This window comes from Jatropha curcas, chromosome 7 (genome assembly GCF_041381405.1).
Source record: "Jatropha curcas cultivar XTBG-Jc1 chromosome 7, XTBG_Jcur_1.0, whole genome shotgun sequence".
Lineage (NCBI taxonomy): Eukaryota > Viridiplantae > Streptophyta > Magnoliopsida > Malpighiales > Euphorbiaceae > Jatropha > Jatropha curcas.
In genome coordinates this window covers 29,913,753-29,937,124 of record NC_143157.1, presented here as the reverse complement: position 1 = coordinate 29,937,124, position 23,372 = coordinate 29,913,753, and the positions used below count along the sequence as shown (strand labels likewise).

The 23,372-nt window shown below is 35.9% G+C and overlaps 7 protein-coding genes across 9 annotated transcripts; 4 read left to right on the top strand and 3 right to left on the bottom strand.

Annotated features, from left to right (window-relative positions):
• Positions 1–269: 269 nt before the first annotated feature.
• Positions 270–4,638, bottom strand: LOC105643575 (Pentatricopeptide repeat (PPR) superfamily protein). Its single transcript, XM_089723952.1, has 2 exons — positions 2,232–4,638; positions 270–2,110 (listed from the first exon to the last, which is right to left on the bottom strand). Exon 1 carries the CDS (start codon positions 4,410–4,412, stop codon positions 2,418–2,420), a length of 1,995 nt encoding a protein of 664 aa, XP_089580078.1. The 5' UTR covers positions 4,413–4,638; the 3' UTR covers positions 270–2,110; positions 2,232–2,417.
• On the top strand, positions 532–1,758 carry LOC105643574 (desiccation-related protein PCC13-62). Its single transcript, XM_012228735.4, has 3 exons — positions 532–869; positions 965–1,190; positions 1,282–1,758. Exons 1-3 carry the CDS (start codon positions 532–534, stop codon positions 1,648–1,650), a joined length of 933 nt encoding a protein of 310 aa, XP_012084125.1. The 3' UTR covers positions 1,651–1,758.
• A 74-nt stretch (positions 4,639–4,712) lies between the features above and the next one.
• LOC105643572 (Rab5-interacting family protein) lies at positions 4,713–7,279 on the top strand. The gene is made up of 5 exons (XM_012228731.4): positions 4,713–4,855; positions 5,107–5,242; positions 5,806–6,001; positions 6,699–6,718; positions 6,996–7,279. The coding sequence occupies exons 2-5, from the start codon at positions 5,127–5,129 to the stop codon at positions 7,024–7,026; spliced, it is 363 nt and encodes a 120-aa protein (XP_012084121.1). The 5' UTR covers positions 4,713–4,855; positions 5,107–5,126; the 3' UTR covers positions 7,027–7,279.
• Positions 7,280–7,760: 481 nt separating this feature from the next.
• RWA2 (O-acetyltransferase family protein) lies at positions 7,761–12,447 on the bottom strand. Of its 2 annotated transcripts, none has more exons than XM_012228732.4 (17): positions 12,302–12,447; positions 11,832–12,205; positions 11,546–11,637; positions 11,292–11,432; positions 11,143–11,199; positions 10,955–11,027; positions 10,403–10,561; positions 9,910–10,059; positions 9,573–9,828; positions 9,376–9,491; positions 9,175–9,261; positions 9,010–9,098; positions 8,806–8,868; positions 8,647–8,703; positions 8,430–8,532; positions 8,189–8,347; positions 7,761–8,068 (listed from the first exon to the last, which is right to left on the bottom strand). In XM_012228732.4, the coding sequence occupies exons 2-17, from the start codon at positions 11,862–11,864 to the stop codon at positions 8,063–8,065; spliced, it is 1,641 nt and encodes a 546-aa protein (XP_012084122.1). In that variant the 5' UTR covers positions 11,865–12,205; positions 12,302–12,447; the 3' UTR covers positions 7,761–8,062. The 2 variants fall into 2 exon arrangements, with proteins under 2 accessions (XP_012084122.1, XP_012084124.1); XM_012228734.4 differs by having other exon boundaries at positions 11,292–11,429; positions 12,302–12,446.
• Positions 12,448–14,197: 1,750 nt separating this feature from the next.
• Positions 14,198–17,848, top strand: LOC105643571 (importin subunit alpha-4). The gene is made up of 10 exons (XM_012228730.3): positions 14,198–14,682; positions 15,081–15,177; positions 15,288–15,379; positions 15,491–15,622; positions 15,722–15,907; positions 16,077–16,240; positions 16,597–16,675; positions 16,863–16,991; positions 17,112–17,239; positions 17,361–17,848. Exons 1-10 carry the CDS (start codon positions 14,473–14,475, stop codon positions 17,725–17,727), a joined length of 1,584 nt encoding a protein of 527 aa, XP_012084120.1. The 5' UTR covers positions 14,198–14,472; the 3' UTR covers positions 17,728–17,848.
• LOC105643570 (nucleolin) lies at positions 16,943–21,084 on the bottom strand. Of its 2 annotated transcripts, XM_020683015.3 has the most exons (3): positions 20,465–21,084; positions 18,927–19,213; positions 16,943–18,277 (listed from the first exon to the last, which is right to left on the bottom strand). In XM_020683015.3, exons 1-2 carry the CDS (start codon positions 20,861–20,863, stop codon positions 18,971–18,973), a joined length of 642 nt encoding a protein of 213 aa, XP_020538674.1. In that variant the 5' UTR covers positions 20,864–21,084; the 3' UTR covers positions 16,943–18,277; positions 18,927–18,970. The 2 variants fall into 2 exon arrangements, with proteins under 2 accessions (XP_020538674.1, XP_012084118.1); XM_012228728.4 differs by lacking the exon at positions 16,943–18,277 and having other exon boundaries at positions 18,639–19,213; positions 20,465–21,081.
• Positions 21,085–22,098: 1,014 nt separating this feature from the next.
• LOC149495168 (uncharacterized) lies at positions 22,099–22,656 on the top strand. The gene has a single exon (XM_089724226.1). It carries the CDS (start codon positions 22,246–22,248, stop codon positions 22,489–22,491), a length of 246 nt encoding a protein of 81 aa, XP_089580352.1. The 5' UTR covers positions 22,099–22,245; the 3' UTR covers positions 22,492–22,656.
• Positions 22,657–23,372: the final 716 nt, after the last annotated feature.

Here is a 23,372-nt window from a genome sequence, read left to right as displayed (position 1 = left end):
GGAAAAATGACAACTCCCCTCGATTGGACATGCTAGAAATAACCACAAAAGGAATATGGTGAAATTTATAATAAATGGATGTTTGAATTAATTTTTAAAAAATCAAAATTCTAAGTAGTAAATTACATTATAATAAAGGTATTACATAATAATTTACTAAATTTTAATCACTTTTTTTCAGAACCTATTTTTAACCAGTTACTATAGCATATAGAGGAATTTTTTGCTAAAAATAAATTATATTGAAACTCTCAACGAATCCTAATTAATAGAACAAATGAAAAATTAGCTTCTTGTAATATCCAAAAATAACCTCATAACAGTAGCCTACAGATTAGTGCTTATTGGCCATGTCCCTGCCTGACCTTGCTCTCTATTGAATATGTAACACTTCTAATTAATCTCCACGTGTCAAGTTCAGATTTTGAGGCATCTATCACCACTTACTGCTACTATATATACACCACCATCTTGCATGATCTTTCATCACTACTGGCAAAGAAAGCCATCGATTAACACTACAACTTAACTATGGCTCCTACAACTTGTATCACCATTTCCGCTTTTCTAATCCTTCTTCTCCTCACTCCAATCTCTTCTTTTAACCCATTTATTATAGATTATCAAGATTCAGATGTATCCTGCTCGATCCCAGAATCCGATATCGATCTTCTTGAATTTTCTCTAAACTTGGAGTATCTTACAGCTGAGTTCTTTCTGCATAGCTCAACAGGTCAGGGCTTGGATAGGTATGAACCATCTTTAGCTGCTGGAGGTCCAAGACCCATGGGTGCTAAAAAGGCTGATGTTGACCCTTTCACTAGAGATATTATGGAGCAATTTGGATGGCAAGCAGTAGGACACTTGAGGTAATAATATATTCTTGTTTCAAGAGTTTTCATATGCAATGTTAAAAGAAATTGAAATGTACCTGCTAGCTTTGTCTCGGTTTTACTGGATGCAGGGCAATTAAGAAGACAGTTAAGGGATTTCCAAGGCCATTGTTGGATCTTAGGGCAGAATCATTTGCAAAACTTATGGACTTCGCACTTGGAAGGGAACTGTCTCCTCCTTTTGACCCGTATTCCTCTGGATCTCACAGCCTTATTGCAGCCTACATGATCCCCTATGTTAGTCTCACAGGATATATTGGAATAAATCAAAGAATCGAAGGCTCTGCTTCTAAGCAGGTACAAACTAAATGCCTCAAATCCAACACTATAACTAATTAACAGATTTTCAGTTAGCTGATTTGTCAAAGTATATGTATCTGCATTTTAGCTTGTTGCAGGCCTTCTGGCCATGGTGTCTGGTCAAGATGCAGTAATCCGAGGATTACTATATGAGAAGGCATTCGAGAAGGTGAATCCATATGATATAACAGTGGCAGAGTTCACAGGTCGCATTTCAGATCTAAGAAATAAGCTGGGACACAATGGTTTTAAAGACGAAGGACTTGTAGCTCCTGAGTTCCAGCCAGAAAACAAAATTAGAGGCAATGTGCTTGCTGGAAACAAGAATTCAATTGGATTTGCAAGGTCACCTGGGGAGGTACTGAGAATTGTGTATGGGGGAGGAAATGAACGTGCTCCCGGAGGTTTCTTCCCACACGGAGCTAATGGTCGTATTGCTAGATGGTACTTTAACTAGATCTTACATATGCTAAGGCATATGAGAAATAATAGTGGGTAATATAGAGTTTTCAGTGTTTCAACTTCATGATTTTTGGATACAACAATAAATTTTAGCGTTTAAGGATTTGATGCATTTTATATATTTTTCTTTTCTTTCCCAATGATATGCGCACGCAAGCGCATGCATGCGTGCCTAGTTCGGTTTGTTGTGTCCATAGACTTCATATCCAATAAGCCATGAACTAACGCAAATCCTGGAAGCAAACTGATCACTTACCATGACTGTTGTGTACAATATTAGAGAGAACAACTTTCAAAATGAGTACAATCAATAAATGAAGGAGAAATATATGACCTTCAGTTGATTTGAAAAATCAACTCTAACCAGACCACAAGGAGACTTGATTCTAAAGTTGTGAAAGCAGAGTCCTGATTGACCTTGCTGTGAATGCAGCTAATGGACGTTATGTAGAATCCTGCACAAGGCACAAAAACTGCTTTAGGAAAAGATAATGCATTATCAGATCAATAAACATCGCAATCAATAACCATAAGTATCTGTTTTACATATTCCTTAATGAATTCCTAGCCATTTACCTGATGATGATGACAGAAAAAACAGCATGCACTCATCCTTGGTGTCCTGCAGTTTGAGCACCATTGATTGAATTTAATAAAATCCAATAAGATAACTCATGACCATTCAACCAATGCTGAATACTGTGCATCTCATTGATGTTTAGAAATCATATATGTCTGTTGAACTTCCATACATCTTTGCTATCAACCATGAGCCACAATATCATCCAGAATGTAAATTGGCCCTAGATGACCTAAGCTGTTAAACAAGCCCCTGACTAACACATTCCAAGTTGCCACATTGGGACAGATCCCCTCATCTAGCATCTTACCAAAATACCTGATGGCTTCATCTACCCCAATCTGATTACAGATTCCCCATAAAAGACTGGTGCATGCAATTATGTCTGGGTACCACTCTCCTCTGGCACTTAATCTATCTACAAGCTTGATTGCAGTCTTAGCCTTGCCTTGCTTACAGTAGGCATAAATTAGCGTGTTGTATGTGATAGCATCAGGCTTCAAACCTACTATTAGCATTTTCCCAAGAAGCTTCAAAGCCTCTTCAAACATTTCAGCATGGCAAAATCCACTTAAAATGGTATTGAAAGTCACCAAATTCGGCTCAATACCGTTCTCTTCTATCTCCCGAATAAGTCCAAGGGCTTCTTTTGTTCTGTTTTCTTTGAAAAGACCATTCAATAATTCATTATATGTTGTGACATTAGGGGAACACCCATATTTTCCCATCTGATTTAACATTTTTTTAGCCCATTCTACACTCCCATGGCAACATAAACCTTTGATAAATATATTGAATGTAATTGTATTTGGAGGACAATTATCATTCACCATTTTCTCTATAAGACATTGAGCTTGATTGAACATAGAATTCCTGCAAAGGACATCTACCATGCAAGTATACACAACAACATTCGGAATGCAACCATTAGTCATCATCCTGTTCCATGTTTCAGATGCACCAACAAAGTCATCAGCTTCAGCAAATCCATCAATGAGAGCACTATAAGTGGTCACATTTGGAGAGCAGCCATTTCCCTCCATTTTCAAGGAAACAGAAAAAGCTTCTCTCGTTTTCCCGTGGGAGCAAAGACCATGTATTAGAGTGTTATATGCGACAATATTAGGTTCAAATCCTTCTTGAATCATTCGGTTCCATATATCAAGTGCTTCATACACTCTCCCGCCTAGAAAATAGCCCTTTATCAAAGAAGTAAAGGTGTGAATATTAGGGCTACAACCCCTCACAAACATCTTTGCCCAAACTGCAAGAGCCGATTCAACATTTCCCACATGAGCAAGAAAATTTATTACCGTTGAGTATGTAATGACATTAGGTTCAATTCCTTTATCCACCATTTGACCTAACAGCTGAAATGCCTCCTTTATTCTGTATTCTTTGCAAAATCCTTGTATCAAAGCATTGTAAATAGGCACACTAGGTTGAAATCTCATCGCAAGCTTCCTTGCTTCCTCCACCTTACCAAGCTTACACATAGAGGATATCACAGTTGTATAGCTAACAACATCTGGATTACATCCTTTGTTCGACATTTCCACAAGCAACTTGCATGCTCCATCAATCCTATTATTCTTGCACAATGCCTTCAAAAGAATGTTATAGGTATAAACATTTGGTTCCATCCCATCTCTCTTCATATTGCTATATATAGGATTAATCATTTGAAACCTATTTTCACTTAGCAATGCATCCAAAAGATGATTGTATATCTTAACAGTCGGTTTGCACCCTAATTCCCCAATTCTATAGAAGGTTTTCAAAGCTTGCTCCGCTAGACCCACTCGCCGATAAGTATTTATCACAGAGATAAACAAATCCTCACTACAGCAAATACCTTCTAATTTCATTTGCTGTAGAAGGTACTGCACACCGTCTACATCACCTTCAATACCAAGCTTTTCGATCATAGTTTGGTATGTCAATGGGGTGTGCTGGAAAGCTTGTGAATTGGCAATTGACTTGAAGTAATCTACGGCCAGTACAATGCTGGATTCACTTCTTAACCTCTTTAAAACCTCATATTCTTTGAGATTGGCTTCGTTTTGTTCATTTCGGGGTTTATTGTTCGAATTGAGAATTGGGTTTGTGTTTAAAACAAAGGGGATAGCAGGTTTGCGGACTTTTAACAATAAGGAATGTCCCTCTTTTAGATACATTTTACTTAGAACTACAAACTCAAAACTTAACCAATCAAAGAAATAGTAACCCTGAAGCCCGAGTAGGAAAGTTAATTTTTCCAAAAGAAAAAACGTTTAAACCCAAGAAAATGCATACCTTGAGCCTTGAGGAAGGGGACCTCGGCCTGCTTGAAGTGTGTTCTCTCATCTCTGGAAGAAGATGTATTGCTGTGCCAATTCATCTTTCGAAAACAATAACAAGTTACAAACGCAGTCTAACCGACGCCGTTTAGTAACTCGAAGAAGGGCTGGGATTTAAGTTTTGGAAAGTATGAGGGGTAAGTTATAAAATCTGAACATTAAGAGGATGTAAACGAAAAATTGTTAGAAAGATATAGCCTGGGTTTTTGTAGGTTTACAAACTGCAGAGCAAATCGGGACATAAAGATAGTTTTACTGATTAGTACAATCTACAATTTAAGGTTCGTGTTCTACGCATTCTATTCTTTGGTTGTTTTAATCACTTGGATTATTTTCTTAACTTTTGCAGTTACTATTGGAATTCTGCTTTCAATGTTTTTTGTTTTTGGTGATTCGAATTCTTTCTAGATTGATCCTAATTAACAGATCTGTTTCCATTGTAAAGCCTTTGTCTTTACTGGATTCGTCTCTGAATTTTTTCGTTTCTATACATGTATATGATTTGTGTTTGGATTTTGTACATTGATATTAGATCAACTTGAAATAGAAGCCATGGCTGGACATAATGATTCTGGTGGATCCGAGAAGAAATCAAGTGAAGCAGCTAATGATTTACAGACATTCAGTGCTGAGAATTTACAAAGTAACATGAAAGTGATATATTACAGGTTTGTTTCAACTGCTTAATTGGACTTGCTTTTTAATTGTATATTAATATGACAAGAATCACCTGCCTGGAATATAAATTTGCTGAAAATTTGTGGCATGAATGATTGTCTTTCTTATCACACATAAGGCTTTAATCTTAGTTGGTGAATGGGTTTTAGGATTGTATTGGGGTATAAGCTGGCTGTTCTAGGTGCTTCATATAGGGGCGATGCAATCATTGCCATTGGAATATATGGGAACACACAGAGCCGGGTTTCTTTTTGGTTCTAACACCCATTTGAATTTGCAAGCAGTCTGTCTGACGGAAACATGTCTAGAGGTTAAAAGTGTTTCATGGGATATCATTTCAAATCTGGAACTTAGGGTGTGTTTCATAATTGACTTGGAATGGGAATGATGAGTTATTGGATTCCAAACCACTCATGAGGTTGAGAAGTTCTAAAAGTATTTGTAAGTTTTTGAGTAGGCACTATAAGCACAATATGGCATGCTATAAATTGCAAACTACCATTAACAGTTTTGTTCCATGTTTATAGTGTAACATAAGCTTTATCTTTTGCAGCCGAACATTTTTGTCTATCATTGGTGGGGTGGTTGCTGGAATTTTGGGATACACGGGTTTGACTGGATTTATCTTTTATTTCCTTATCATGGCAATCACTTCAGTCGGACTCATAGCCAAAGCAAAGTTTTCTGTTCATTCTTACTTTGACTCTTGGAACAGGATTGTACTTGATGGCTTTTTTGGAGGGCTTATGGTAGGTTTCTCTTTGACTACCAGTTAATCTTCTTTCTTCCGCTTTTCTGATTTCCCTTTGGATGGGGTTCCCTTCTCTGTGATATCATTTTTATTTTGTCTATGGTAATTATAGTTTGTGAAGTAAAAGCTTTTTTCCTTTTTTGGTATTCTTCACCATATTGAAATAGATAGTATCAGTTTGTACAGTCTTTTTGGTGGCTTATTATTTCCATGGAACTTATGGTTGATCATGATGATGTGATGTGTGATTGTTTCTGCCGGGAAGGGGTTTAGTTGTGCTTCTCTGTGCGTTTATCCGTGCTGAATCAAGTTAATTGAATGTTTTTCAATCACAGCAATGTTACTCACAAGTTCTTCCGCTATGGCGGTGGATCATGTTGTTCATGTACATGTCTGGTTTGATTTGCACCTTTGATAGTAATTTCACTAGAAAAGGCTCTGTTGCTTTCATAAGCTAGCCATATTGATACTATTACCTACCTAGTGACTTCTCTTAACACAGGGAAAGCTTTTTATTTTTTCTGAATTTTTCAGATGTTGCTTTCTGGAAAGTCTATTGTTTCTGATCATTTATGTGGCTATTCAACGATATCACTTTAAGAATGACATGTTCAATTGCTTCAATAATCTTCAAGTTCTGGATATCTTTTGTTCATGTTTCACTTGACTAACAGTATCTTTTTATGTTTATGCAGTCATTCGTGCTGTTCTGGACGTATCCTTCCTTTTTCTCTTTGTTTGGGAATATTGCTGCTTTGCTTAAAACTATAATTGCAATGATCTTTAAAGCCGTAATCACGTAATTCAAATTTATGATTTTTCCCATAGATTACTTAATCATTGCATTTGCTAATCTATTGATTGGTAAATCAATGGTGCTTTAACAGCACTTGAGCATCTTTCTTGCAAATTTTTTAAAGATTCGAAAACATTAATTCAGTTTATTGAGACAGTTATATATTCTCTTTATAATTCTTCCTTGACATGAAAAGATTTGCATATGATATTGTGCATATATTCTGATAAGGTATCTGCTACATCTCGGACGGGAATGAAAAAGCGCCATGTTGAGACCCTAATCTACATCATCCTGGAGCTCGAATGCGACCGAATTGCTTTGTGCCATTACAAAACAATTACAAAGATCACTTGTATTCATCTGTTTTTGAAGTTCGGTTAAACAAACCCATACTTTTTGGACTTGATTGTAGAAGAGAAACCTTTGTAAGGGAGATGCTTCATGCTATTCAAATTATACTTTCTTCATTTTATTTTATTTGAACGTCTGAATGTTGAAAATGGCTCAAACGAAGTATGCTTGGTAATTAAATTTAGCTATGGTTTCAGCTTCTTCGCAGTCGTTCCCAGCTATGCTGCATGGAAACAAAGTCAAGGAAATGATATTTAAAATACATTGCGGAAAATGATACTCTACGCTGTGCGGAAATGATATGCAGAGTATGATTTTAAGCAGAGTATGATTTTACACGGGAAAACGGTATTTTATACAGAGAAACAGACTTGATGAAAGCCGCAGAGTATGATTTTACACGGAAAAAGGAAAAAAGGGGTATTTTATACAAAGAAACGGACTTGATGAAAGTTTAGAAAGTGCATTAGAGTGCTTTAGTTGTGTTTTTATGACGTGAAATTTTCCAATGGCGAATACAATAAAAATGCATTTTATTCTACCAAATACAGCCTGATTTATATATGGCCATAAGTCTACTAACTTGAGGGAGGCAAATGGAAGTCGCTTCAGTAATGAATGTTATATTTCACCTGTAATCATCTTTACTATAGTGCTAGAAAATAAATGAAAAACAAAGATTACAAAAATAATACCTCTTGGAGGTCATCTCAATTACTGATCTTTTCCTATACAAACTGTGTCACAAAATCTAAGCATATCCTACTCCATTTCTTTCACCAAGGAGCTTGAAATAAATCCATTTTGCAGTTCGGGCATTTTTGTTCAAAAAAAGAAAGACCTAGCAGTTGAACTACATTCTTCTCGTGTATTCATGGAGAACTGATACAGAAGCTTGCAGCCTTTTTCTCACACCTGCAAATTTTAGGATATCAGCAAACGGCATTTAAAGGCATTGAATGAATCAAATTTATGGATGCTAAAGCCACTTAAGATTGATTTTAATTTCGAAGAATTAAAAGGAGAAACTCTTACCAATATCTGAGGGATCTTTAAAAATATAAAAGACACCGAGTATAGAATGCTTGCAATTACTGCAGCAGTGATCATATTGTGTGCGAGGCGCTTATCGTCTTTACTGGGTACAAATGCAATTTTTAATGTATTGGTCAGATCAAAGAGTCTGTAAGAAACCTGCAGATAAGGAAAAATATTTGTGAATTAGTTTTTTCATGCTGTCGGGATATGGAACTATACTATAACATTGGATACATACTGCGACATATATGGAAGTAGTGAGCATAAAGTTCAACAGTGGGAATTCTGATTGTGGGATTATAGAAAGCAACAATTTGGGTTGAGCATCTGGGATGCTTGATCTGCAAATTTAATAGAAGTTTAAACAAAGCAGACAATCATTGCATGGCCAATTAATGTGTATGAGCGTGTATAAGACTGCTCAAGCAGGCAACAATGGGTCAACTTCAGTATACCTTAACCAGATATGGAATTGTGAAATGTATGTTTCCAGAGTAATCTTTCCAAGCCATCTAGAAAACCAAAGATTAATATGAATAAAAGAAGGCACAAATAACGTGTCTACCAAACATGACAACTCAAGCAAAAGAAGAAATTAACTTAGAGATGCTTACGCAAAAAGGGTCAAAGTGTAGCTGCGGAAGTATTGGGAGACGTTTCTCAAGGATATGTAAACACTGATCAACAATAATAAAAAATTTAAAAAAAAAAAAAAAAAAAAGGAAAAGAGGCGCGCAATCAGCAAAAGTTTCTTGGCAGGCAATATACAAGAACATTGGCAGGCAATATACAAGAACATTTAAGGAAGCAATACATACGTTATTGGAATCCAAGAAGTATAAGGATGGTACTTGTTGTAAGTAACCTTGTCCATCTTGTATATATGTTCGAACCATAGGTAACCCGTCTAGGAATTTCACAAAAGTTGTCAGCATCAACAGTGAAAACCAAGAAAAAGGATGCAGCTGGAGAAGTTATAATACCAATAGGGATATCGATGCCACAGCTGTTTTGATTGATATTCTACGCTTCACTTCTGTTTCCTCCAGTTTCTCCATCCACCTTTCCACCTACAGATAACAAACGCCAAATAAGCAGTCTATGAGTCAAACAGAGATTTTGCATCCAGTTGCAACTCAAGAACCAGAAGTTCTAATATAAATTCCACATGGTTCAGAACTTACTGTTGGATGATAGTAGGCATATATCATTCCAATTATCCAGATATAACGATCAAGGCCTGAACGGAAATGCCATTCATGCAACCGAGGAAGATCTGGTTTTGCAGGATCAGTGTAGCCTGCAATATTTTGAGGGATTAGGTTTGGTGCAACCAATAAGCCTTAGCATATGATGAATCAACCTTTGACAAGATACCAACCAAGAAAGAAAGTAAATGGGCTCCAAACCAATTCAAACACTCCAGGAATTTCCCATATTAGGATAACAACCAAGAAGCAGGCGATGATTTTTACAGCTATAACAGATCCCTTCTCGTTGTATTTGTTCATAATACCAAGTGCTCCATAAACCATAAGAGTGAAAAGAGTGTGCATAGGGCAAATGTAATACAGCATATAACTATTGTTAAGCACGACACAGCAGAATATCACCAAGAAATTAAGCCGCCACATCATCTGCTCCACAAGAAATTTTTACAATCAGGAGCAACTTAATTGTATAGAAAATGTACATTAAACTTTTAGGGGACAGCATACCTGCGCAAACCTAGCAAGACTGAAATCTTTTCGGACATAATAATATGAGAAGTTCCCAAACCCAGTCATCCACACATACGCGGCAATGAAAACTCGGATTGCATTATAGATTTCTGTTGCAGCAAAGTAATGATACATCAAAAACAATACCTGAAAGATGGCAGAAAAATGAGTAAGATTACTGATTACAGATTGCAGCAGGGGCACATAGTTATTTGGACATTAACAGTATGCACTAGAAGATTACCACACCCTGTATTGGTCTTGAGGAATGTAGGACACAGAAAAAAAATAGAAATCATGTATATGGTTCAATTTTTTGGTGCAAGATTGTGCAAGAGTTCAGAATTTATACTGAAATGGGTATCAAAAGAAAATAACAAAAAATTATCTATCAAGTAACTTAAAATTACCAAATGTTGCATCCATCAAAGCAGATGCTTCATAATGAACATTTCAAAATTAATACATGTCATTTGAATGAGTGACACACCTGCATCCAGCCTTTCCATTCCTCAGTTTGATGCCTGTTCAAATAGAGTATGGGTTTTCCTGAGAATGGCGACCTATCGTGATGTATCTTGAAAGAAGTTATGGCTGAAACTATGATGAGAAGGGAATAGAGAAACCAGAAAAGGTCCCTATTAAAACTCTGCACAGACAGACCATGGTTGAGGTTAAAACCAAATCAAAAAAATAACATAATCAGAAAGCAAATTTTTCTAGATTATTGCAACTGCCACAAGTACGGAAACTTAAAATAAAACAGAAAAAACTCACTCTCCCTATGGTGCAAACTTTACCGTTAATGCAAAAAAAAAAAACTCTCTGCTATAAAACACCATTCCAAATTAATATGGAACATAAGGATGAAATATAATAACATGCACAAATCCAACTTTAATAGATTGTCAGGAGGTAAACAAGGCATTTGATAGTCCGCACTTCAATAAGTATTTTGTTATCGAAAAACGGTTTAGCTGCATGGCTTGCTGACAACCATAAGGATCCAAATATAAACAAAACAAGAAGTTTGAAGTAGCACCTTCGTTGATGAGTTAAAGAAATCTGTACGATCACATAGGTAAAAGTACCCAAGAAGGGCACCAAATTCAGATCTGCACGGAAAAGAAAAGGAAACAAATGATAAGTAAGAGAAATGCACATGAAATAGATAGAGTGCAAAAACTTAAACATTTCTGAATCTCAATCCAACAGGTATAATATACTCACATAGCTCTGAGTGTCAAGCGATTCTCAATCAGAAATTGCTCTTCCATCAGAAGGAACCTAAACAAGTCACAACCGCGTGATTTGATCAGGCAAAATCGTAAAAGGACACTAGAGAGAACTTGAAGAAGTGAATTGACACCTTCACAGACCTGAAAATCGGAGATGAAGCAGGGGAAGTCTTAGCTCTAGGAGAAGCTGATTGAAGACCTCCCCCCTCCAGCAAAACAGCTCGGTCATCTTCTTTAACAGCATCATTTCCCATTTCAGCCAAACCAATATCAGAGTGTCTACTAGCAATAAGAGCGACTTCGATTCAGCTTACAACTATATATATATATATATATATATATATATATATATATCGGAATGTAATGTTAAATACATTCAAAAATGTAGAACTCACGCTTTGGCTGCAGCAGCATTTTTCTTATACTCCAAAATCTCTGAATAAATCCAGGCAGCAATTATTGGCACAACGCCAAGTAAAAACGAGACCTGCAAATTAAACATCCAAATCCAAAAATTTATAAAAAATAAAGAAAAAAACGCATTGGCAGTTCATATTATTCTGATTATATTAAACAGCAAAGTGAGCACTACTGATCGACAGTTACTTCGCATTTTACCAATTGGAACTCTAAATCGAAGCACGATCTAAAAGAGTAAATGCTAGCTAAAGAAAAACGCACCTGTCCAGGGGTAATAGGACTAGAGATCACCATTTTTGCTGCTCAGTTGAAGCACCAAGGAAACAATTGAGTGAGATTTAGGCAGCGAAATCAATGTGCATATTAATGAAACTATACAAATTTGCTTGCTCGAAAACCAGATCTAAACGAAATCTAGTTTTCGCTGTAGAACGAGGGGCACGGAGCCGTAGATTGCTCCAAATCTACGGGTGCCGATGTACGTATAGGATTATAGATTTGCGGTGTCCGTGAGTATATATTGCTTCAGTATGAAATGGCGGAGAAGGTGAAAATGAAAGGAATAGTTTCGTAGGAACCAGTGGTGCTTACCGGGCTTTTTTTTTTGTTTTGCAATAGAGCGGTTTGTTGGAAATCTGTGTTTAATTAATTTTATGAGAGTGGATCTCTTAAAAAAACCCAAAAAAAAAAAAAAAAAAAAAAAAAAAGGGAAAAGATGGATCTCCACTAACCGTGATTTAAATGCTGCTCCAGTTATCTTATCTTCTGGGTCTAGGATAGAGGTGGTTGTAGCGTTGATGGTCCGTCCAATGTTTGATCGGACGGTGTGTAATCGGAGGAGATTTATGTTCCTGTGCTATGGACTGTAGAGAATCAGGAAGAAAACTAAATCTAAAATTTTTATTTTTAATTAGTTTGCTTAGAAAAGGAGTCTTAGACATTGACGATTTGACGTGTCAGCTGTACGTTTTCAACTCATTTCATTTTTTTATTTTTTATTTTTTTTTACCGCTCCGTAGAAAAGCCGTGTCGTTATAAGAAAAAAAGAAAAGCATAGGCGACGGTTCAGGGACTGAAGGCAATGTCGCCAATGCACTGTTGGCAAATTTCGGAAAAGCGTGTTGGCGTCACCAAGCCACCGACATTGGAAGATAGCTAATGAGCAATCACCGCTAAACCCATAGGCGTGGGACCATAATATATTAATGACTGGTTCTTGATCTCGACACTCGTCCAACGCGCAATTATGCACCTTGGTCAGTTTGGCTAGAAGCCTTTTGGCACTCCATTTGATGTGCTTATTTGCTTAACGAGACCTATTAGTGAATCGTCCTTCCTTTAATTTATAAATTAATAAATATATTTATAATTGAAAGAATTTAAATTCCATAACTCTCTTTTTTTTTTTTTATAAATGAAAAGACTTATTGCACCATACTTTATTGGCTTTTCTCTCATGTAGTTGGCAGTTGAATGCATCTTATATTAGGTAATGTTAATTATCAAACTTAGGAGCACACTTCTCCAAACTATCCCTATCATTTTATATCGTTGGTTTTGGTGCAATGTGCTTATCTCATCGCCCATACATACGATTTCGGGCCCATTTGGGGTTTAAATATACTACAAAGCCGTGTATTTCCACTGGTCCATCGAAGCCCAAATCTGCTTCGAACCCAACCGTTCGTGGAAAAAGTTTGGAAATTGTACTGAACAGATCAGATCAGCTGCCTAAGTGAAAAGATGGTTGGTTGATGGCTCCCCGTGTTTCGGTTTCAAGGCTTCCATTTTTCGGTGGGTCAATATCTTTGAAAATATCATCGTTCTTGGACTACTTTGTCAATTAATGTGCCTCTAGTCCTCTTCAAAGGTTGGTCGTTATCTAGTGAAATCAAACTAGACTTGATTTATCATAAACAAAACATTTATCTTTTATTTCAATATTTGATTAATATGTGATAGAGGTAAAAAAAAGAATATAAAGATAGTTTTTGGAACAATAAGGATATGATCGATTCAATATGCCTTTACAAAATAAGTTTGTACGTGTATTATATGAATTTGAGTTATTGTCTGAATCGGGTGTTACGTTATATATTTTAAACACGTTCATGTAAATCTTATATTTTCAATACATTTATTAATCTATCAATATGAAAGATTGTCGCTTTGTATAAAGACCTATATCTAATTACAAATATATCAATTGAAATTTACACTAAATACTTGATAGCTTTAGATACTATTTTGGCCAATACTCTTTTTATATTTATTAAACATAGATATTTCAGGGTTGATCTATTAAAAATTATAATACTTTCAACAAATGTTTTATTTATCAACGAAAATTGAATTCTTAACCTTGCATAAATGGAAGAGTGCGGAACTTCTCATTCAAAGACTCGTTGGTCAATTCTCATTCATTGCATTGCGTTTCCTTTCTTTCCAAATTTTCAACCAACCATAGCAATAGCCGTTACTTTCTCTTTGCAATTTTGGATTAAACTACACACTAATGTTGGCAAGGAAAAATAATACAAATTACTAAACCAATAAGAAGATAAATTTTACTAGCATTTTTATAGTCTATTTTAAAGAAAGAAAAATACAGCCTACTCAGTCATGTGACTTCCACAATACAAATCCCCTAATCGCCACTCGCAAAAAGGCTTGAACTTTGAAGGCACTTTAAGATAATTTCTATATTCTATGTAACCCTTCAAGGCTTCAACAAGAAAATTAGAACCGAAATAGCCTTTCTCTTCCTTGTTCGCTCAGTGTAGCACCCCGCAATTATTGGCCAGATTTCTGTCTCTCTGTTGGGAGCTGGACTTGAATCTTTGCTTCGCTTTGACTGAGGAGAGGACTTTCACTGAACGGAGTTTTTGGTAGAGAAAGAGCAATGTCACTCAGACCCAGTTCGCGTACTGAGTCGCGAAAGAAATCGTACAAGAGTGGCGTCGATGGAGACGAGGCTCGCCGAAGAAGAGAGGACAATTTGGTTGAGATCAGGAAGAGCAAGCGAGAGGACAGTCTTCTTAAGAAAAGGAGAGAAGGGCTTCTTCTTCAATCTCAGAATTCAAATGACCTTAATGCTGGGATCGAGAAAAAGGTTCTTAATATTTATTTTTCAAAAAGTTCCCATTTTTATGCATGCCAGTGTTTAGTTTACTAAATTAAAGTTTCAAGCTTTGTGGTTTTGATTTTATCTGCAATGCTGCATTATTTCTAGGTTGATTGATGGGGTTTGAAAATGGTGAAAAGCAGAAGTTTTAGGTTGTGAGATTTTAGGTTTATCATTCTCACCTAGTCAATTTAGACTAGTTCAATTGTTTGTCTGTCTTAGATTATCTAGCTGATTAGCGATTGACTACTACTGCTACCCAAAGTGCAAGAATCAAAAGAACCCAACCATTTTTTCTTTTGAGCAACTATTCCATTTTTCTTCCCCTTTTTCCACCTTTAGAATGAAATTTCATTAGTTGTTCTAATTCTCAGCATTGATGGCAGTTGGAAAATCTATCTGCAATGGTACAAGGAGTATTGTCAGACAACCCTACCCTACAGTTGGAAGCTACCACTCAGTTCAGAAAGCTATTGTCAATTGGTGTGTAAACTAACCATGCAATGAATTCCCCTGCTCCAACCTCCTCTTTCAGGCTGTCTCTTTTGTCTTTCTAGTTAACCTGTTGAATGGTTATCTGTGTAATTATGCAGAGCGCTGCCCTCCCATCGATGAGGTCATAAAAGCAGGTGTTGTTCCTTGCTTTGTGGAGTTCCTGGATAAGCATGATTTGCCTCAGCTGCAAGTATGGATAAATCAAAACTATTTCTCCTTCTTCTATGTGACCTATATCTGTCACGCAGAGAATTTATTTTCTCAATTTATCATCAAGATTTGATTTTTCCTTCATTATCAGTTTGAGGCGGCTTGGGCATTAACAAATATTGTGTCTGGGACATCAGAACACACACGAGTTGTTATAGACCATGGTGCTATACCCAAATTTGTGCAACTTCTTGGCTCTGCAAATGATGATGTCCGAGAACAGGTTGAGTTGAAATGCATATGTTTTCTGAACTCTCTATTCGCTTAAACATCAGTGAACTTGTCTCATTCCCTTTTGAATTGCCAATTACCAAATAAGCAGGCAGTGTGGGCACTGGGCAATGTTGCTGGTGACTCTCCTAGTTGTAGGGATCTTGTTCTTAGTCATGGCGCTCTAATGTCATTACTTGCACAATTCAACGAGCGCTCAAAACTATCAATGCTACGGAATGCTACCTGGACATTATCAAATTTTTGCCGTGGAAAGCCACCAGCTCCATTTGAGCAGGTGAGGATTATTATTATTATTATTATTATTATTTTGTTTTGTTTTCTGGGAATAGCCTTGGATGGATGCACGCATGAAATCAAGTGTATCTAAGTGTATTTAGTAAATGCTTTACCATAATATAGCAATAAAATCATAGAATCTGATAATTTTTTTTAAAAAAATTCAGGTTAGGCCTGCATTGTCAGCCCTTCAACACCTTATCTACTCAACTGATGATGAAGTGTTAACTGATGCCTGCTGGGCACTTTCTTATCTTTCTGATGGCACAAATGACAAAATTCAGGCTGTGATAGAGGCAGGCATTTCTCCACGACTTGTAGAGCTTCTACTGTAAGATTATGTTTACATGCTCAGCTTTATTGAAAATGTTATCTCTTCAACCCTATCACACTCAGTGATTGATAATTTTGCAACATTAGTAGATAACATCCTTAATATTTTAAAACCTTCTGTTTGTGACAGTTAATTAGTAACTTCCTCATCTAGATTTCTCTCTCTCTTCTGGTTTTACGTTGGAGCTTTGTGTTTGTGTATTTGATGTAAAATCAGCAAATAGGATTTTCTATGGAATGATGTAGTTTGAATACACAATTTATGGTTAGTTATCACAGTATTTTTTGCTTCCATTGGGTTATAATCAATCAATAGCATGATATATATTGCTAACCTAAGTTGTTCTTTTGCAGTCATCCATCAACAACAGTCCTTGTACCTGCACTTCGAACTGCAGGAAACATTGTCACGGGTGATGATGCCCAGACCCAGGTATTTATTCAGTACTATATTTTTACTCTTGCCATTCAGCGGGTGTAGTATTGTATGCACAGGAAGGAAGCATTGAAAATATCTACAGATTGCTGCATCATGCTTTGTTTGCACATGCCAAGTAAATTTATATCATGGCAATTATCCTTCATCATGATAAAAATTGATTCATGAAGTTTACTTCCAGTGTATAATTGACAACCAAGGGCTTCCTTGTCTCTACCAACTTCTTACTCAAAACTACAAGAAGAGCATCAAGAAAGAAGCTTGTTGGACAATTTCAAATATCACTGCTGGGAATAGAAATCAAATTCAGGTAATACATGGAAGTAATGTACATTTTATGTTGCATGCTTGATTCGTGTGGCTTTTCTGCCTTCTTTTCAATTCAATTCTCTTACTGTATATATTTTCATACAATTTTTTATCTCGATAGGCTATAATTGATGCAAACATCATTGCTCCTCTCGTACACTTGCTACAACATGCTGAATTTGAAGTCAAAAAGGAGGCAGCATGGGCAATTTCCAATGCCACTTCTGGGGGAACCCAAGAACAGATTCAGTATGTCTTTGCCTATCCTTTCTGCCTACTCGCACTAATCTTTCCAAGCTCTCTGTATTGAGACTTATTTTGTTACTTTCATCTTGCCACTTAATTATGTTCAACTTGGTGGTTTGTTCAGACACTTGGTGAGCCGAGGCTGCATAAAGCCACTCTGTGATCTCTTGGCTTGTCCTGATCCAAGAATTATAACAGTATGCCTTGAAGGTCTAGAGAATATTCTGAAGATCGGTGAGACTGATAAGGAGTCAGGCAATACCCAAGTCAATGTCTATAGACATATGATCGAGGACTGTGATGGGTTAGATAAAATTGAAAATCTGCAGAACCATGATAACCAGGAGATCTATGAAAAAGTTGTGAAGATTCTGGAAAGGTATTGGATCGAGGAAGAGGACCCAGACCAGGATATTGCAGATGGCATTGATGGAAGCTTGAGCTTTGGAACGAACCAGCCTAGCCTTCCCTCAGGAGGATTCAAATTTTAGCTGAAAATAGTTGAAATGTATTTGCGTGTAAACCATCGTGTGCCTTTGATCTTATTTTATGTTGAAATTAGACTTTTTTTTTTTATATTATATATATAAAAGATAGTAGCATTTCTTAGAATACTTGGTTTTTCAGTTGGAAACGTTAAAGAGAAAATCATAAATAAAACTAATAATGCCGTATGATTTTTGAAAGAATTATATTTCTTTATTTCTTTTAAGTAAAAAGGAGTTCCTCTGAACTCGCGACAAAATCCAGTCTGGATGTGAATGTTCATCCGTGACTCCAGCGAAATCACATATTCGATGGGAGCCACCCATCATGTCATCACACGATGTGAGATCATTTGATCAAACGGCATGGACGGACAGATAGATTTCTTTCTAGTGCAAACAAACACCGTACAGAACAATCTCTGTTCCGTCGTACGACCTTCCAAAGAGACGATAAATTCTTGGCGTCTCTTCAACTTCTCGTTATCTCGAGATCCGTGCAAAAATCCTACGCTATCTATCTGTTTTCCATTTTCTCGCTCGCGGCGGACGCCATCTGTTTAAGAAAAAATTTAGTCAGTGAAATCGTACCAATCAGCATCTGGTTTTGGACCACTAATGGAATAAAGAAATGCAATAAATTCCAGGCATTGGCAACCTAACCAATTTTTACGCTTCAGGAAAATTTTATTTCTCTGTTACCTAAAAATTAAATTGTTTCTGCCAATTTCAGTTCGTTCCCGTCACTCTCGTTGGTGGATAATTACCAGGATTGGATTGAAGTGAAAATATATATATATAAATAAAAAAGATAATTTCTAGGATCATCGCTATCAGAATCCCACTCTGACTGGCCAATCATCCAAAGGAAATATCAAACTCATCATCATCGTCATCATCCATCATTGTAGCAACCATTTCACAGATTTAAGTTTTCAATATAAAAGGAAGCCTGCAATCAACCTAAACATTGAGTATTAAATGTCCACAGCTTAGCTAAGATCATAACTTACAGAAAATCTAATCCAATTGTCTTCAAAATAGTTATTCAAACCGTCCACCCGCATTTACCAAATTAAACATATAATCCTAAAAAGTACTGATAATTAATCATACAGGATTCAAAAACATAATCCATAAGCATATCCTATCCTTCTTTCTACAAAGATGAGATGGGTTTAAGAGAGAGGGATAGAGAGATCGACCTATATGTTAATGGTCATTCCTCAACCCAAGAAGGGTCCCAGCCCTATCGCTTGGATGGTCTCTCATCATCCTCTCCACCACCACCATCATCATCGTCATCTGAGTCGTCTTTATTCGACCTCTTCCTCTTTGCTGGAGCCTCCACCTTCCCATCTTCTCCATCATCTTCACCTTCCTCATCAACATCCTCATCCTCTCCATTCTCTTCTGGTTCAAAATCACTAGCATCCTCCTCATCTTCAGCACGACCTACTGGTCGAACCAGGTATTCGGTTCCCATGTCCTCCTGTACATCAATATTAATCCATATAAAATTGACAGCAAGAGCCAGAACAGAGTCAATGTGGTCACACACACACACCAAATAGCAAACACAATTAGAACAACATAAACTATTGTAGAAGCAAGTTAGTTCATTTGGTAATTTTTATCAGCAAATGAAATATAAAGATATGTAAATAGAAACAAGAGATTTGAACTACAAAGTCCAACTTCATTTGTGAAGTCCAGAATAGATTCTAAATAAAGCATGAAGATTATGCTAACAACATTCAAGCATCAAGATTTTAATAAAAACAAGATATTTTATCTACAAACTCCCAACTCATTCATTATGTTCCTAGTATGTTCTACATAAAGCATCGAGATTAAGCTAAAACAAACTCAGTTTAAACATATCTGCTTGCCTAATCTATCATGAAAAATGACCCAAGTTCAAAAAAAAAACAATTCGAACAAAATATGTTGTTTGACTACTTTTTTGGCAGTTCAGATAAAAGCATATAAACTCTGCCTTGGTTTCCAGAGGGCAAAAGAAACAAAGTTGTGTAAGTAGCATGAACTTCACTGCAGCCATAACTATAAACAATTTCCCAATTACAAATAGGTAAAAACACATTCACCGCATCACATATTTACCCACAAACTAAAAGGCCCAAGAATCTTGAAAGGCTGGTGATTGGTGAAGCCAATATTTGGATTGAAAAAATAACAAGAAATAATTTGTAAAAAAAAAAAATAACAAAAAGAAGGCAAAAATATGCACCAAATCAGTCAAAATTTATATGAAATTGAAAAATCAATAATAAAATTTGAAGATCTGCATAGACTGCCCACCGTTCAAACAAAAAGAATTCTACTCCAGCGAAGCCAAAGATAAAACAGCAGACGTACTATGAAAATTTATAAAATAAATTTCACCAAAATAACAGATCTGGGAAGAAAAGCAAAAAAGGAAAGTCCTTTTACATTAAACAAAAGAACAAGTAAAGTAACTGAAGAAACTAATCTTGTTTAACAGTTTATTTAAACATAAGACAGAAACTGTTCAAAAAAAATAAAAAATAAAATAAAAGACAGAAACTTGCACAAACATGTACTTCATTTTAACGTAGATCTGAACTAAAATTATCTTTATCTTAATATAAATTAGATATATCAAACTAATAACTAAATTTTGGGGAAATAAAATGGATTTCAGTAAGTGCACGAATAAGTATGTGTAAAAAGGATCGATTTTGTTTTATGTATGTGTTACCTCCTCTTCAGCATCTTCATCCTCCTCGTCTTCCTCATCATCGTCGTCATCGTCGTCGTCGTCGCCGCCCTCACCATCATCGTCTTCGTCCTCGTCTTCGTCGTCTTCGTCCTCATCATCGTCTGCCGCCTGAACCGGTGGCCCACCAGACGAGTGTAAGACCTGCACCTCATCGTCGTCTTCTTCGTCTTCGGCTCCGGCTCCATCATCGTCGTCGACGTCGTCGTCTTCATCATCGTCGTCACCATCTTCGTCGTCGTCGTCATCTTCTTCCTCTTCCTCTTCGGCTTCTACACCTTCCTTTGTTTCAGTCTCGTCGTCTGTTTCTTCCTCTTCATTAAAGAGTCTAATATCCTTCTCCTCTTCGAAAATTTCTCCTTTTTGTTCCATGGCTTTCATGTTCAAAACTCAAAAAGCTACCAAAATTAAAGCAATAGTATACAGACTTTTCTCGAGAAAATATTTTTTTTCCTGGAAAAAAATTTAAAATCAGAAATTGGGAAAGAGAGACAGAGGAAGGAGGAGCTTCTTCGTTCGTTGTACCAGTAGCTCTGCAACTTGATCTGAGCCGTTGAAATTTGGATTCACGCGGATTGATGACGTGGAATGAGATCGGACGGTGTAGACAAGAGAATGTGCATTTTTGAAGAGATAGGGTCATTGCGGCGCCTCAATACTCGTTTTCTCGAGTCAGCTAGTTGTCACGTGCAAGAAAGCGGTTGGGCATCTAGGGTTAGGGTTCCTCTTTTCTGGATAATTCTAGTGGATCGCAGCCCACTATTTCAATTTCCGAATCGGGCCAGTGAGAATCTTGGAAGGTTGGTTAAGGTTCCATCCTAGTGGGCGCTTCATGACTATTTTCCTTATGCTTCGTGTTGGGCTCCAATTGTAATGGATTTGTAATTTCGGTTATCCTTTTGGTTATACAAGGGAAAAATAAAAGAAGGAAGAAAATAAATAACAATAGAAAAAGAGAATGAAGGGCTACTTACTTGTAGAAAATAAATTTTTTTATAAAAATTTTTCAAGAAAATTGAAAAATAGAGCTTTATCAAATACCTTTTTCCATAAAAGAAATTAAGACAATAAAATGATTTTTTAAAAACTTTTAATATGGGATTTTTTATTTTTAAATTTCAAAGGATAAATACACTTTATATTTTTTGTTCAAAATTTTATCATACCTATAACTTTAAGATAGACTTATTTTACTCGTAAAGTTATGGATTTTGATGATGCATATCTTTCTATGTCAATAATAATTTTTTAAAAAATATTTATTCTACGTGTTAAATTTGTATTAATCCAATTTTTAATTTTTATATATTAAACTATTTATTGTAATTTTATAAGATTTTTTTATTTTATACATGGAGGTGAATTGGCCAATTTTTGAGGTTTTATGATTTGAAGTTTGTCATTATTTTGTATAAATTGAGAACAGATAATTAAAACGGAATTGACAGCTATATTTCTTCACAACCCTGCTTCTGTATAGTAGCATTTAACAGTAGTAATCACTATTGCAATTCAATTGATTTAGTGACGTGGGATAAGCTCATTGGCCCAATTAATTAACAGCTAAGTATTGTTTGAGACTTGAGAGTCAAATCCTACACACAACCACGTGGTATGTGTGTTGCTGTATAACAATTTAAGAAAATCCGCTTAACGTACCAAACCATTTCCCACTAATAATTAAATCCAAATCCTAATTCCTACTCTCCATTTTCTGGAACATCACATCAACGATAATCGCTCGATTCGAGCGGAGCGGCAATATGTGTCCGATGCGCTACGTTTCGGCTATCCGCTGGCCGGAATTTGGATTTTCATTGCGAACATCAATCTTCCGGTGGCCGGATTTCGATTTTTCGTATCTCACGACGAGGTGGAGTCTACAGAGTTTCAGGTGGTTCGATTTCTCTATCGATGATGTGGTATGGACTTTCGTTACGGTATTGGAGTCTGTAGCTTTAGTTGCCATGCTTTGTTACTTCTTTGTTTTTTGCGGTTGTACTCTCTGATGAGTTATCGAAACACCCCCCCCCCCTCTCTCTCTCTCTCTACCAATAGATTCTTTTTGTATATATGTAAATTTATAGCCGCTTAATTTTCCAGGATCTAACATCCTTTGCCCAGAAACTTTTAGAATTTTTATATTATAATAAATTTTCATTTCGGGATGCTTATCCGTTTGATCTTTTTTCCTTTTTTCTGTTTGTTTGTTTGCTTCAATTTAGCTTCTTTTCCCCAACTCCTCCTGCCTAATTCCCCTTGAACTGGTCAGGTTTTGGTGCGGAAGCTAGTTTCCCACCACTCTTCTGCAATGGGGTAACGTGCAAGTATTTACCACTGCAAACCATTTGACTAGTTTAATTACAATGTAATTAAGAATATAATTACGGGTCAAATAGACCATTTAATTTTGAGTATATCTTTGTTGTTTAAACAAATTTTATTAATTTCCGATAATTTTTTATTTGGAACTATCATAAACAAAATAAAAAAAAAAATTGGAGGGTTAAATTCAAATTTTGATTTTGGACTTACATTGAATATATAAGATAAATAAAGAGACTGAATTTAAATTATCAAAATGGAACATGATAAGCAAAATACGATAATATATTTATGGACGAATGTTACATCAGTGAAAATAAAAAAGGGATAAATGTTGAATTTGATCTTAAACTTATTATAGATATTTCGTCGGTTGAAATTTAATTTTTAAAGTAATTGAAAATATAAATTTTGAGTTAAAGTTTGAAGATGTTATTTATTTTGTAATCCACGATGTTATTTAAGTTAATTAGCCATAAAAATTTAAAATAAAATTTTTTGAGAGGGGAAAATTTAAAATAAATTAATATTTTGTGATCGTAGATTTTATTTTGAAATTGCACCA